Source organism: Zalophus californianus, chromosome 8 (assembly GCF_009762305.2).
Source record: "Zalophus californianus isolate mZalCal1 chromosome 8, mZalCal1.pri.v2, whole genome shotgun sequence".
In the NCBI taxonomy this organism is placed as follows: domain Eukaryota; kingdom Metazoa; phylum Chordata; class Mammalia; order Carnivora; family Otariidae; genus Zalophus; species Zalophus californianus.
In genome coordinates this window covers 67313660-67326924 of record NC_045602.1, presented here as the reverse complement: position 1 = coordinate 67326924, position 13265 = coordinate 67313660, and the positions used below count along the sequence as shown (strand labels likewise).

At 38.7% G+C, this 13265-nt stretch overlaps 1 protein-coding gene across 7 annotated transcripts in view; it reads right to left on the bottom strand.

Moving 5' to 3' along the window:
- The window catches only part of PSME4 (proteasome activator subunit 4), a 109020-nt gene that overhangs the window by 9198 nt on the left and 86557 nt on the right, over nt 1-13265 (bottom strand). For all 7 annotated transcript variants that reach the window (XR_003524424.2, XM_027620484.2, XM_027620485.2 and 4 more), the window contains 3 exons: nt 12878-13009; nt 12300-12508; nt 10122-10207 (listed from right to left, as the gene is read on the bottom strand). Coding sequence is in view for 6 of the 7 variants with exons in the window: in XM_027620484.2 (XP_027476285.1) it covers nt 10122-10207; nt 12300-12508; nt 12878-13009 (427 nt within the window). In the remaining variant the exon portion in view is untranslated. The remainder of the gene's footprint in view (nt 1-10121; nt 10208-12299; nt 12509-12877; nt 13010-13265) is intronic.

The window sequence follows — 13265 nt, the reverse complement described above, 5'->3', positions numbered from 1 at the left end:
CTTATTTTAAAAACCTGGAATGACATCAGCCATAAAAGTTCATTGCAGTTAAAATATAAAGTATACAGTAGTGTTCAAATTTCCTCCATTATTTTGTAATTGGTTGTTTGGAATCTGGTTCAATGTGATGATCACACACTGCATTTGGTTCATGTGGCTCTTAAATGTAGAAGATTCTATGAAAGATACATTTTAAAAAAATTTCTGAATTCTCCCTCTTTTAAAATTCCTTGCCCTTTAAAAAAAGAGTGCAGGAGGGCCTATTTGGTTTTGTAGGGTCCTCTACAGTGGCTTCCTTCTCTGACTGCATCCTTGTGGTGGCATGCATTGGCTCCAGTATGTCCTGTAAAGTAGCCGTTAGACCTAGAGGCTTGATTTTATTGAAGTCTAATTCTTTGAGCACAACATAAGTGGTGTGTACTTCCTTCACTTATGGTCAGTTTTCTCTTTCTGTGATGAACCATTACAAAAAAAGGTTTGCAAAATGGTGACACTCATTTCTTCTTCATTATTACCTGGAATACTTCATACAGAAAAGCCTCCCTCAGTGGGTTTCCTTCCTATCCTCCAAAAGTGAACAATGAATTTTTAAAACAAGGTCATTATGAACTAATGAATTTCAACAAATTCAATGGTTTTTAGTCTTACTGGTGTTCGGAATGGCTCCTGACTCCTTTAACACAACTGTTGCATCCTTGGTTTCTGGTAGGACAATTATCCTGTACATTTCTTGGTCCTAACCTGAAATCAGCTTTTTCTCCACGGAGCCCTGGTTCTTCCAGCAGGAAATGATACCTAGAAACCGTAATCTGGGCACTATGAGCACTGATCACTACTAGGTTGATTACCGGTTATGGGTTTTTTGTGGCCAGAGCTAGGAAATAAGCATATTTTCTTTTTTTTAAAAGACTTTATTTATTTATTTGAGAGAGAGAGAGAATGAGAGAGAGAAAGCACATGGGGGGGGAGGGTCAGATGGAGAAGCAGACTCCCTGCTGATCAGGGAGCCCGATGTGGGACTCGATCCAGGGACTCCAGGATCATGACCTGAGCTGAAGGCAGTCACTTAACCAACTGAGCCACCCAGGCGCCCAATAAGCATATTTTCTTAAGAAAAACAGATCATGAGATCATACTGATATTTTCAAATTTAGGATGACTGAGGTTTTACTAAACAGCTGGACTTTTTTTAGAAGATTTATTTATTTTAGACACAGCACACATGTGTGCACAAGTAGGGGTAAGGGCAGAGGGCCAGAATCTTCAAGCAGACTCCCAGCTGAGGGCAGAGCCCAACACAAACAATCCTACAACCCACGAGCCATTACCCGAGCAAGAAATCAAGAGGCTCAACCAACTGAGCCACCGAGGCACCCAAAAGCTGGATTTTTATATCTTGTTACTCATGCTAAAAATTTCGGTTCCTAATGTTAAAAAAGGAACAGGGCCAAAATGAAGTAACTTGCCCCCATCACTGCAAACTAAGACCTACTTGTAGTTTCAGTCATTCTGGTTGAGGGAATGTGACTTGCAATCAGTTAATTAGGAATGAACTGATTAGTAATAGTAAAGTAAACCGCATGATAGACCCCTGCCTTGTCTGAAATAACCCTTTTTGTTTATGCCTTTCTTGTCCTATCCCATTTCTGCCTTTAAAAACCTTCCATTTGGGGGGGCACCTGGGTGGCTCAGTCAGTTAAGTGTCTGCCTTCGGCTCAGGTTGTGATCCCAGGGTTTTGGGATGCAGTCCCACATTGGGCTCCCTGCTCCTCAGGGAGTCGGCTTCTCCCTCTCCCTCTGTTCCTCCCCACCCCCCCGCTCATGCTCAATCTCTCTCTCTCTCAAATAAATAAAATCTTTATATATATATAATACCACCTTCCATTTTGTACAGCTCCCTGGGGTCCTTTCCGTTTGCTACATGGGTACTGCCCAATTCATGAATCACTGAACAAAGCCAGTAAGATCTCTGAATTTACTCTGATGAATTTTGTGTTTCTAACACTATTGACAATTATCATTTATTTGCTCTTTATTACATAATAGACATAATAGCTTTATTCCAATATTAGAGAATGCAGTCCCCACAGGCATGTATGATTTTGTTTTAAAAGTCACTGCTCCATATATTTATCCTTACAACCAGATACACAGTAAGGTGAGGTTCATTTGTTTCATTTGCTTTCTTTTTTTTAAAGGCAGGAGTGCCTGTCTGGCTTAGTCAGTGGAGCATGCGACTCTTGATCTTGGGCTCATTAGTTCGAGCCCCACTCTGGGTGTAGAGATTATAAATAAATACTTAAAAAGGGGGGGGCAGTTTTCATTTAATTTTGTTTTATGATCATAAAAAGTATTTTTTAGGGCTCCAAAGACAAATTGGTAAAATAAAGTATACTCAGACAGCCTTCTTTGCCCCCAGCCCTTAAATAAGTTGTCCTCTAAAACAATCTAAATATATATTCTTGTTTCTTTTTAAAGTATAGTTTTAATATGGGGGCGCCTACGTGGCTCAGGTGGTTAAGCACCCGACTTTTGATTTTAGCTCAGGTGTTGATTTCAGGGTTGTGAATTCAAGCCCTGTGCTGGGCTCCATGCGGGGAACAGAGCCTACTTAAAAACAAACAAACAACACTGCGCCCCCCACCCCACCAAAGTTATAGTTTTTTTTTTTTTAAAGATTTTATTTATTTATTTGAGAGAGAGAATGAGATAGAGAGAGAGAGCATGAGAGGGGGGAGGGTCCAAGGGAGAAGCAGACACCCCGCTGAGCAGGGAGCCCGATGCGGGACTCGATCCCGGGACTCCAGGATCATGACCTGAGCCGAAGGCAGTCGCCCAACCAACTGAGCCACCCAGGCGCCCCCAAAGTTATAGTTTTAATATGGAAAAAAAATTATTTTTCTCTAAAATGCTAAGGATTGCATCAACTTAGGTGAAATATTCAAAGCTTAGTATTACCAAATTTATTTGCATACCCGTAACAAATGGGAACTTAACCATGCCTTTACTTTATCCTTGTTTCCCCAAACTTTAGCCAGGCTCCTCTGAGCCCTCTTTTCATCCTTGGACCTACTGAGTCCAGTTGTATCAAGAATCCTGACATTTGAGAGAATCCCTAACCTCTGTACCTGATCCAGTTCCTCACCTCCACTTTACGTATGTGATCATCATGGACTGACTGCTTTCAGCAAGAATCCTGTCAAGTCAGTTTAGCAAGAATACCCTATTCTTGATGTGTCTTTTCTATGCACTAACACCTCCCCCCATTCTGCTTATTGGCTAAATATCCCCAGCTGTCTTTGCTGTATTCAGAGTCTTGACACCTATCCAACAGTTCTAAATGCGTCCAAATAATTTTTTTTTTAACAACTAAACCTCCAAGCTGAGTATACTAATTCACTGTGATAAACTGTCCAGTGTTTGATGGAAATAATTTCCCTTAGCAGACTTTACTGAAACAAGTACATGAGATTTCATCTCAAATCAATGGAGAAAAGATAGATTATTGTGAAAATTAAGCTGCATCTTTACATCAATACTTTATATAAAAGTAACTATCAATTTTCTATCTTATACTGCAAATTTAAATGTAAAAGATAAAACCATAAAAATGTTAAAAGAAAAAAGAATTGTTTAAAGAAATAATCTTGGACTGGCATACTTCAAAACATCATTTAAAAATAAAATTATCAAAAACTAATGATGTAGTGTATGGTGATTAACATAATAAAATAAAATTTAAAAAAATAAAGTAAAAATGAAGAAAATTATAAAAATGGAACTCTTATAACACAACAGAAAACTGGCAAAATACAGATAGCTGGCAAAAAAAATACAAATAGCCAATGTACAAGGAGACAGTCTCACTAAAGAAATACAATTAATTTTGCTTTATTTTTTTTTTTATTTATCTTAAGTAAGCTCCAAGCCCAGTGTGGGGCTTGAACTCACAACCCTGAGATTAAGAGCTGCAAGCTCTACTGAGGTGAGCCAGCCAAGCATCCCAAGAAGTTCAATAATCTTTTAAAAAATTTATTTAACCATCAAAGATTTAAGAAATGTCAGGGTTTGTGGGAAAGAGAGAACACAAGACAGGCTCTTTGGAGGGCAGTATCCATTAAAATTACAAAAGCAAGCAGGTCTTTTACACGGTAATTTTATATAGTACTTACCCTACAAATATATGCATATTTGCAAAAGACTGTTAGTTTTTAACAGCCAAAAACTAGGAATAACCAGTGACCTCCCATAGAAAATGGATTAAATAAATAATACAATGAAGTCATTAAAGAGAGGGGGGCAGCTATGTGAGAAGACGGTCATTCTATAGCAGGATCTAAAAATAAAATCAATTTGCAGAATGAAATAGTTCTGGTTTTTGTGCACAATCCCATTCCTACACTAATGCAGTGTATGGCACAGGTGTGCTCTCAAAGATATAAAGAGATACACACCAAAGAAACAAATTGAGGATAAAAATTATTACAAATACTGAACAGTCCAAATCCCCAGGCAATGTACATAGTATTGTTTTGTCATTTAATTCACCCACAATAAAAATGAGGTGATTTTAGGGGCGCCTGGGTGGCTCAGTCGTTGAGCGTCTGCCTTCGGCTCGGGTCATGATCCAGGGTCCTGGGATCAAGCCCTGCATCGGGCTCCCTGCTCAGCGGGGAGCCTGCTTCTCCCTCTCCCAGTCCCCCTGCTTGTGTTCCCTCTCCCGCTGTGTGTCTCTCTGTCAAATAAATAAAATCTTAAAAAAAAAAAAATGAGGTGATTCAGAGTTTGGTTAGTTGAACTGTAGTATAAAAAAGAAGATACTCATTTGCTGGCAGGTCTACCATTACCACCAGAAAAATTTAAGGTGACTTACTCACCTGTTCAATCAGTAGTCTTCCTTCCTACCATTCATGAAAAAAAATGTGTTTTATGAATGAAATTAGGGCATAATGTTCTCATGTTAGGAAGAGGTTAAAATGTTCTACTAAAACCAGTAAAATCCTGAAATCCAATAGGTAAACTTCACTATAAAGAACACCATGTTCCAAAGCAGCAAATTAACCATTATTAATTACTAGCACAGGATAACAATTTGTTTGGGCTAGACTACTTCTATGTGCCAGTAAGATCAAAATCTCTTAGATATATTTAAGTTTTTATTTATTTGGTTAAGTAATCTCTACACCCCACAAGCCTGAGATCAAGAGTTGCACACTCTTCCGACTGAGCCAGCCAGGTGCCCCAAAATCTCTGAGATATTTTACTTTCAGTGATTTTATCTATCAACAACATTATTGTTTGTGGAACGAAAATCTTTTTCTGTTACAAAGTAAAGCTTCTAAGTTTGGAGAAGTACTTCTGTTAGTTCATCTCAAGGAATAACATCTGTATTACTTGATCAGCAACTGCTCTGTAGTTAAGTTTATCTGAATCTTACCAACTCCCAACTTTTTTTTTCATCTTTAATATTTTCCCAAAAGCATTATTTTTCTTCCCAGATATGACTTTTATTTTTTTAAAGATTTTGCTTATTTGACAGAGAGAGACACAGTGAGAGAGGGAACACAAGCAGGGAGAGTGGGAGGGGGAGAGGCAGGCTTCCCGCGGAGCGGGGAGCCCAATGCGAGGCTCGATTCCAGGACCCTGGGATCATGAGCTGAGCCAAAGGCAGACGCTTAATGACTGAGCCACCCAGGCGCCCACCAGATATGACTTTTAAAAGAACACATGTGTACACTATCATAATGTTCTAACTACCACATGTGTAGTTACAGAAAAACTAAGATCAGACAACCTTAAAGTTTGGGAATATTCAACTGGCACTGAAGGGGGTAGATTCTAGCCTTTTCATAAAAATATATGCTGTAATCTTCCTTCTGATATTGAAAATAAAGAAGGTAAAAATAAAAAAAAGTCCCATGTACAACAACTTGGACAACTCTTAAAAGAATTATATGAGTGAAAAAAGACAATTACAAAAGGTCACATATCTCCATTTATAGGACATTCTTGAAATGACAATTATAGAGATGAAGAACAAATCAGTGGTTGCCAGAGGATAGTTGGTGGTGAGGGAGAGGAGGAAAGTGTGACTGTCAAGGGGTAACACAAAGTGATTTTTGTGATGATGGGAGTATTTCTGTATCATGATTGTGTTGGTGGTTGCAGGCATATTTGTGTGATAGAATGACACAGAATTATACACATGTTGTACTGATTTTAATTTTCTGGTTTCAAAACTATAACTACTAGAGAAAAATGAGTCAAGGGTACGTGAGACCTCTTTGTAGTACCTTTGCAACTCCTGTGAATCCTTACTATTTCAAAATAAAAAGTTTGGGGAAGAAAGTCTGTGCTGATGAAATTCAGGGGCTTTCTTCAGGTACTGCCTATTCTTATCTTTTGCTTTCTGGCCATACTACGGGACAGAATGACATATACTGATTTGGGTTTTCCTTAAGACTTAAAGTATTAAGGGTGTTTTAAAGTCTGTTTGTAGGGCGCCTGGGTGGCTCAGTTGGTTAAGCAACTGCCTTCGGCTCAGGTCATGATCCTGGAGTCCCAGGATCGAGTCCCACATCGGGCTCCCTGCTCAGCAAGGAGTCTGCTTCTCCCTCTGACCCTCCCCCCTCTCATGTGCTCTCTCTCTCTCTCTCATTCTCTCTCTCTCAAATAAATAAATAAAATCTTAAAAAAAAAAAAATAAAAAAAATAAAGTCTGTTTGTAGCATAAATATGTGCATTTCCTTGCCAATATCCATCCCTCCTGCTGAAAACAGGCATTTTGATTAACTTTTGGAAATCATCCTTTTCTGTCATTTTGGTGGGTCAACCAAGGGATCATATTGCCTAGCCAAAGTGTAGTGAGACACCCAACCAAGCCTGGACAATGAGACTTTTTCTGGACCTCTGAAATCCTTAAGAGAGAAATGCAAGGAGACGTCACCTGATGAGGCTATTAGCTTCTGTTACCTAGGTCCGCTGGCAGCGAACTGCCTAGATATGTCTAAATAATCTAATAAATTAATTAGGAGGAATTTACCTCCTTCCACTGTCACAGACATTTGGTTTTCAGTGCTTGCAATTAAAGATCCTTAATTAATACTGCGATATACAAAAAGGAGATCTTAATCTTTCTTTTGCTTTGTTTTCACACAAATTTATTATTTTTGGTATATCACAGATAAGATTTAACCGACATTAAATTTGTTAACCTGTACAAAATGCTGCCCTGTGTTAATATGTACAAAAATTTAGTTAGCAAAAGAACACTTTACAGGATTTTCCTCTCCTCTAATTATTGAGAAAAAGTTTTTCTGAAGAAATACCATCAATGGCATGTAATTTTGTACCAGTTATAAAAACATCTGTAAATTTTTCTCTGAGTTTGACATATGCAAACAATTATTCTACAGTGGTGAGTTCTGATGAGCACTCAGGGAAGTTTGAAACTTAGGATAAAACACATCTTCTCTTCTTCCCTGATCATTGGCATCTGAATTCTTTATTATTCCATGCAGTTAAAGACTAGTAACAAAAATAATACGCAATAATTGCAATATATACAAGTACTTCACACTGTGCTCTCTGCTTTACAGACATCTCATTTCATCCTTGCAACAACTCTGGGAGGGACTCTTCAACTAGAAAAGGCAAATAACTACAACTTCCACTTTGATACAGATTTCAAGGTGGGTTTTTTTGAATTGCTATAAACCTGCTTTTTATGGGATAGGATATATAATACTTCATTTAGAATCTACAAAGCACCTCAAGTGTGTCTAAAACAGAATTTCTGATCTCATCTCCAACTGTTTCTGAGTGCCTCCCACAGTTTAACAAGCAACAACTTGCTTTTAGACTCCTTTCTTTATCCCCATTCTACACAGCTGATCTGCCTGCAAAGCAGCTGTTCATCTGTGCTATGGTGTCTCTGTACCCCACACCCCATTCACCATGATGGCCTAACACAGATTCTCAGCCTCACTATCTGCAGATCCAGACAAACTGTGAGCCTGGCATAAGCAATTCACATAATACAGCTTTCTAATGATTTAGGTTTTTACAGATTTCATGTGGATTCAAAACATCCTTCTAAAGGGAAGAATGAAGGGGGGGAAATCGGCAGGGGAGATGAACTACGAGAGACTATGGACTCTGAGAAACAAACTGAGGGTTCTAGGGGGGAGGGGGGTGGGGGGATGGGTTAGCCTGGTGATGGGTATTAAAGAGGGCATGTACTGAATGGAGCACTGGGTGTTATGCACAAACAATGAATCATGGAACAAACACTATATCAAAAACTAATGATGTAATGTATGGTGATTAACATAACAATAAAATAAAAAAAATCCTTCTATCAACCTCACTCTCGTATCTGCTTTCTGATTTTTTTTTTTTTAAAGATTTTATTTTTAAGTAATCTCTATTTCACTCAAACAAAAGAAAAGAAGAGAAAAGAAAAAATCAGGGGTGCCTGGCTGGCTCAGTCAGAAGGACGTGCAACCCTTGATCTTGGAGTTGTGTGAGTGAAAGAAGGGGGTGAACTCCAACTACCCCAACACTGACTACACATTACCCATTTATGGACATATGAGACCATGTTCTGTATCCACTGGGTATGTGGCAGTGGAAAAAAGTTGAAGCACCACTGCCCTAAAGACACACCTGACAAACCCTATCTACCACCAAGGACCTAAAAGTAACAAGGATCTCTATACACTAATAACTACTGTCCACTCTTATATCCCAAAAGATCCCAGAGGTACCCATGGGTATCTGGCCCTGCACAGCATTCTTAAAAGTATTTTAGTGGTGAATCCTTTGGAAATTACCAGTAAAGTTATTTATTTATTTTTTTTAAGGTTTTAGTTATTTCAGAGAGACTGAGGAGAAGAGAGAGCACGGGCACGATGAGAAGCAGACTCCCCGCCAAGAAGGGAGCCCGGTGTGGGGACTGATCTCAGAGTCCGGGGATCATGACCCGAGCCGAAGGCAGCCGTTTAACTCACTGAGCCACCCAGGCGCCCCCTTGAGTCATCTTTCTGAGATTTCCTGAAGACAAAGTATACTGTGGCAAATCCAAAGTTTAGCATACCATTTGCTGAGACACAGTACCAAGGTGCTCCTTGTTAAATGATAACTGCACTGAACAGTAACTCTCAAGTAGTGGTGATGTTTGTGCCAAGCCTTCCAAATGTGACTGTTTTGCGAACCACAGCATGACTACAAACTAAAACTGTGGCAACCAATATATTGATCTGTGACCTTAGTTTCATTAGCTTCGTCATTTGCCTAGATGAGTAATTAGAACCACCTCAGGCTGTACCTTTCATCAATTAAAATCAAACTTCAGTGTCTTCAGAGGATTACCAGAAACAAGTTACTTCTGCAGGTATTTGTTAAAAGCAATTATAGTCCCATTTAACACCATAAAGTAAATACAAATACTATATGTATAAGTACAATATATAATACATCTTCAGATTTATTATACACTGAATAAAACAAATCAGAAATAACTATATTAAAAAAAGTCACTATGGCTTTATTTTTTTTTAGCTATTAATATTCTCCTAAACTATTACTTGGAAATTGGTTATCAGTGCAACAGTGCTCTGTCTGGGGCGCCTGGGTGGCTCAGCTGGTTAAGCGACTGCCTTCGGCTCAGGTCGTGATCCCAGGGTCCTGGGATCGAGCCCCGCATCGGGCTCCCTGCTCTGCAGGAAGCCTGCTTCTCCCTCTCCCACTCCTCCTGCTTGTGTTCCCTCTCTGCTGTCTCTATCAAATAAAAGAATAAAACAAACAAACAAAAAACAATGCTCTGTCTGTAAACTTTTCATATATCTGTCAAGATCCTAGTCTTACCTAATACTAAAAAGATAATTTCAACAAATATTAAACTGCTATTACCTCATGATTCTCCTGTGACTATTCCACTTCTTAGCGATCCAACCAAGTCACACACAGTCTGAAAAACTATCCACCTTCAGATGATAAGTATAAATTCCCCGTAAAGATCAGAAGGGGATGCATTCTTTTAGTCTTTCCAAGTTTCCAACTGTTAAATTCCAGTTAGTTAACACAGGGGGATGCATTCTTAATTTCAGCCATAAACTTACCTTAAAAAACAAAGGGAGAAGCTGAAGTTGTTCTGTGACTGCTGTAGAGAAGGATCTTCCTGCACTAGCCATCAGCCATTTCAATACTATTTGAAAACAAACACGCAGAATCAGTCTTTGCTATAGAGTCAGAGAGCACAAAGTAGAGTAACATTGTAGTGCTAATGTCAGAGAGCCACTCTGATAGCTCTGCTAACTAACTCTTCAATGTTGAGAAAGAGATCAGCTATGTTACTTCATAAATTTGACACTAACAGCATTATGACAGGAACCACAATAAAGAGTGTCAAAAACTAGGGTACTGAAGTCACTCTTAACAAATGAATCAACAAATTAACAGCCTACTAAATACCAACACCAACTACAAATTAACCTGCAATAATCCTAATGTAGCAAAAATGATAACTAAGTTAGTTGTTTATACTTAGAATGCTTGAAAAAATTTTAAATACACAAACAACAGGACACCCCCAATAACCAAGACAATTTTGAAAAAGAACAAAGGTGGGGGACTCACACATCCAGATTTCAAAACTTACTACAAACTAGAGTAATCAAAATAGTGTGGCACTGACATAAGGACAGACATACAGACCAACGGAATAAACTAGCATCCAGAAATAAACCCTCACACATATGGCCAAGTACTTTTCAGAAGAGTGCCAAGACTATTCAATATAGAAATAACAGTCTTTTCAACAAATGGGTGCTGGGGAACTGGACATGCTTGAGCAAAAAAACAAAGCTGACCCTTAACTTACATTATATATAAAAATTAACTCAGAGTGGGGCGCCTGGGTGGCTCAGTTGGTTAGGCGACTGCCTTCGGCTCAGGTCATGATCCTGGAGTCCCAGGATCGAGTCCCGCATCGGGCTCCCTGCTCAGCAGGGAGTCTGCTTCTCCCTCTGACCCTCTTCCCTCTCGTGCTCTCTATCTCTCATTCTCTCTCTCAAATAAATATCTTTAAAAAAAAATTAACTCAGAGTGAATTAAAGATCTAAACTTAAGAACTAAAAGTTACAAAACTCTTAGAGAAAAACTTAAGGTAAAAACTTTGTGACATTGGATTTGGCAATGATTTTTTGGATATGACACCAAAAGCAAAGGCAACAAAAGAAAAAATAAATTCTACTTCATCAAGATTAAAGACTTTTGTGCATCCAAGGATACTATCAAGACAGTGAAAAAGACAACCCACCGAATCAGAAAATATCTGCAAATCATTTCTCAGATAACGGGCTGATATGCATAATATATAAAGACCTATAACTCAACAACAACACTAACAACCTAACTCAAAAACTGGTAAGGGACGTGAAGAGACAATTCTCCAGAGATTTAAAAAAAAAAAAAAAAGGCAAATAAGCAAATGAAAAGATGTTTAACCACTAATCATTAGGGAAATGCAAATCAAAATCATGGGTATCTTCTTCACACTCATTTGGATAGTTGTTTAAGTCGTAAAAACAGAAAACAAGTATTGGCATGAGTATGAAAAAACTTCAACCCTCTTGTACTGCTGGTTGGAAAGTAAAATGGTGCAGCTGCTGGGGAAAATAGCTTGGTGGCTCTTAAAAAAGTTAAACAGAGAAATACCACATGGTCCAGCAATTCTACTTCCAATAGCCCAAAGAATTGAAAACAGGGACTCAAAACAGATAATGTCTACATCACTGCTCAAGCAGCACTAGTCACAGTAGCCAAGAGGCACAAATGACCTAAATGTCCATTAACAGATAAATGGATAAATAATGAAAACACTATGTAAGCTTAAAAAGCCTGACATAAAAGGACAATTACTGTACTATTCCACTTATATGAAGTGCCTAGAATTGGTAAATTCGGAGACATAGTAGAATGGTGGCTGCCGGGGCGGGGGAATGGGGGTGGGGGTGGGACAGGCTGGTTACAGATTAATGGGGGCAGAGCTTCAGCACTGCCAGATGAAGAGAGCTGGTGATGGACCATGGCGATGGTTGTACAACAATGTGAATGTATTTAATGCTACCCAACTGTAAACTCTGTATTATGTCCGTGTTACCACAATAAAAAAAATGTAGGGGAAAAAAAAAAAACACCCCAAAGGATAATCTAAATAAATGTCTATTTTGTTTTGTTTTTCCTCTGGTAATAAATGTCTGTTTCTAAGCAAGTTTCTATTAATTTTAGCCACTCACTAGTTTTTAAGAGTTTAATGCCCTGAGTTCGTTCATCTTCTTCACCAATTCCATTTTCTTCCATAACATGGTTCTGAATTTCTTCATCTACATCCATGAGGGGTTTCAACTTCTCTAGAATTCGAGCAGTAAACTCAGGGACCCGTGGGGAGGCTGTTGGTGCAGTGTTTGGCAAAGAAACATCAATCATAAATATGTAGGTCAGCACGCTGTAAAATGAAATATGTAGAGTGAGAAGAGATGCCATGTTATCAATAAAACTAAAGTTCAAAAGCGATGACCCAACCAAAGTAAATATCTGAACAATGACTCCTGGAGAGAGTCTCTTGAGCTGTGCCCGTAATTCACAGGCACTGAGAATTGGCCAAATGTTCACCTCTGGCTCATGAGCTCAATGCTGTCCTATTTTACGTCAGAGCCTCTTGCCTAGTGTCCCAAACACAGTATTAAAACAAAATTTGAAGAAGAGAATCCATGAAACTCAACAGTAACATAACCAGGACGTACTATTAGATATTAAAATTTAAATAAAAAAGAACTCAAGAAGGATGCCATACCACAGGGAAAAGAATACCTACCTCCCTATTCTTTCCCTGACATTTTTGTAAACCTGGGTGAGTTTGGGTTCCAAGTACTTCAGTAGTCTGTGCAACAGCTCAGGTACTCTCCACTCTTGCTGGGCAAGGCCACCTTGCAGTACATAGAGTCGACTAGAATTAAAGCACAGCGGAGTTAGAGCCCTTCCCTGCCTTTACATATGACAGTATAGACTAATGGAGCCTGTATTCTACTTAAAATTGCTACATTTTCTCACCTAATTCAAACTCAAAACAGCACCTTTATGAAGATCTTATTTTTACTGCATCATTTTTGCTGCATTCTCATTTTCTCTCCATTCCCACACAATCAAGAGAAATACTGACTTGAGAATACTCGTTGATTTCTTTTTTTTTTAAGGTTTTATTT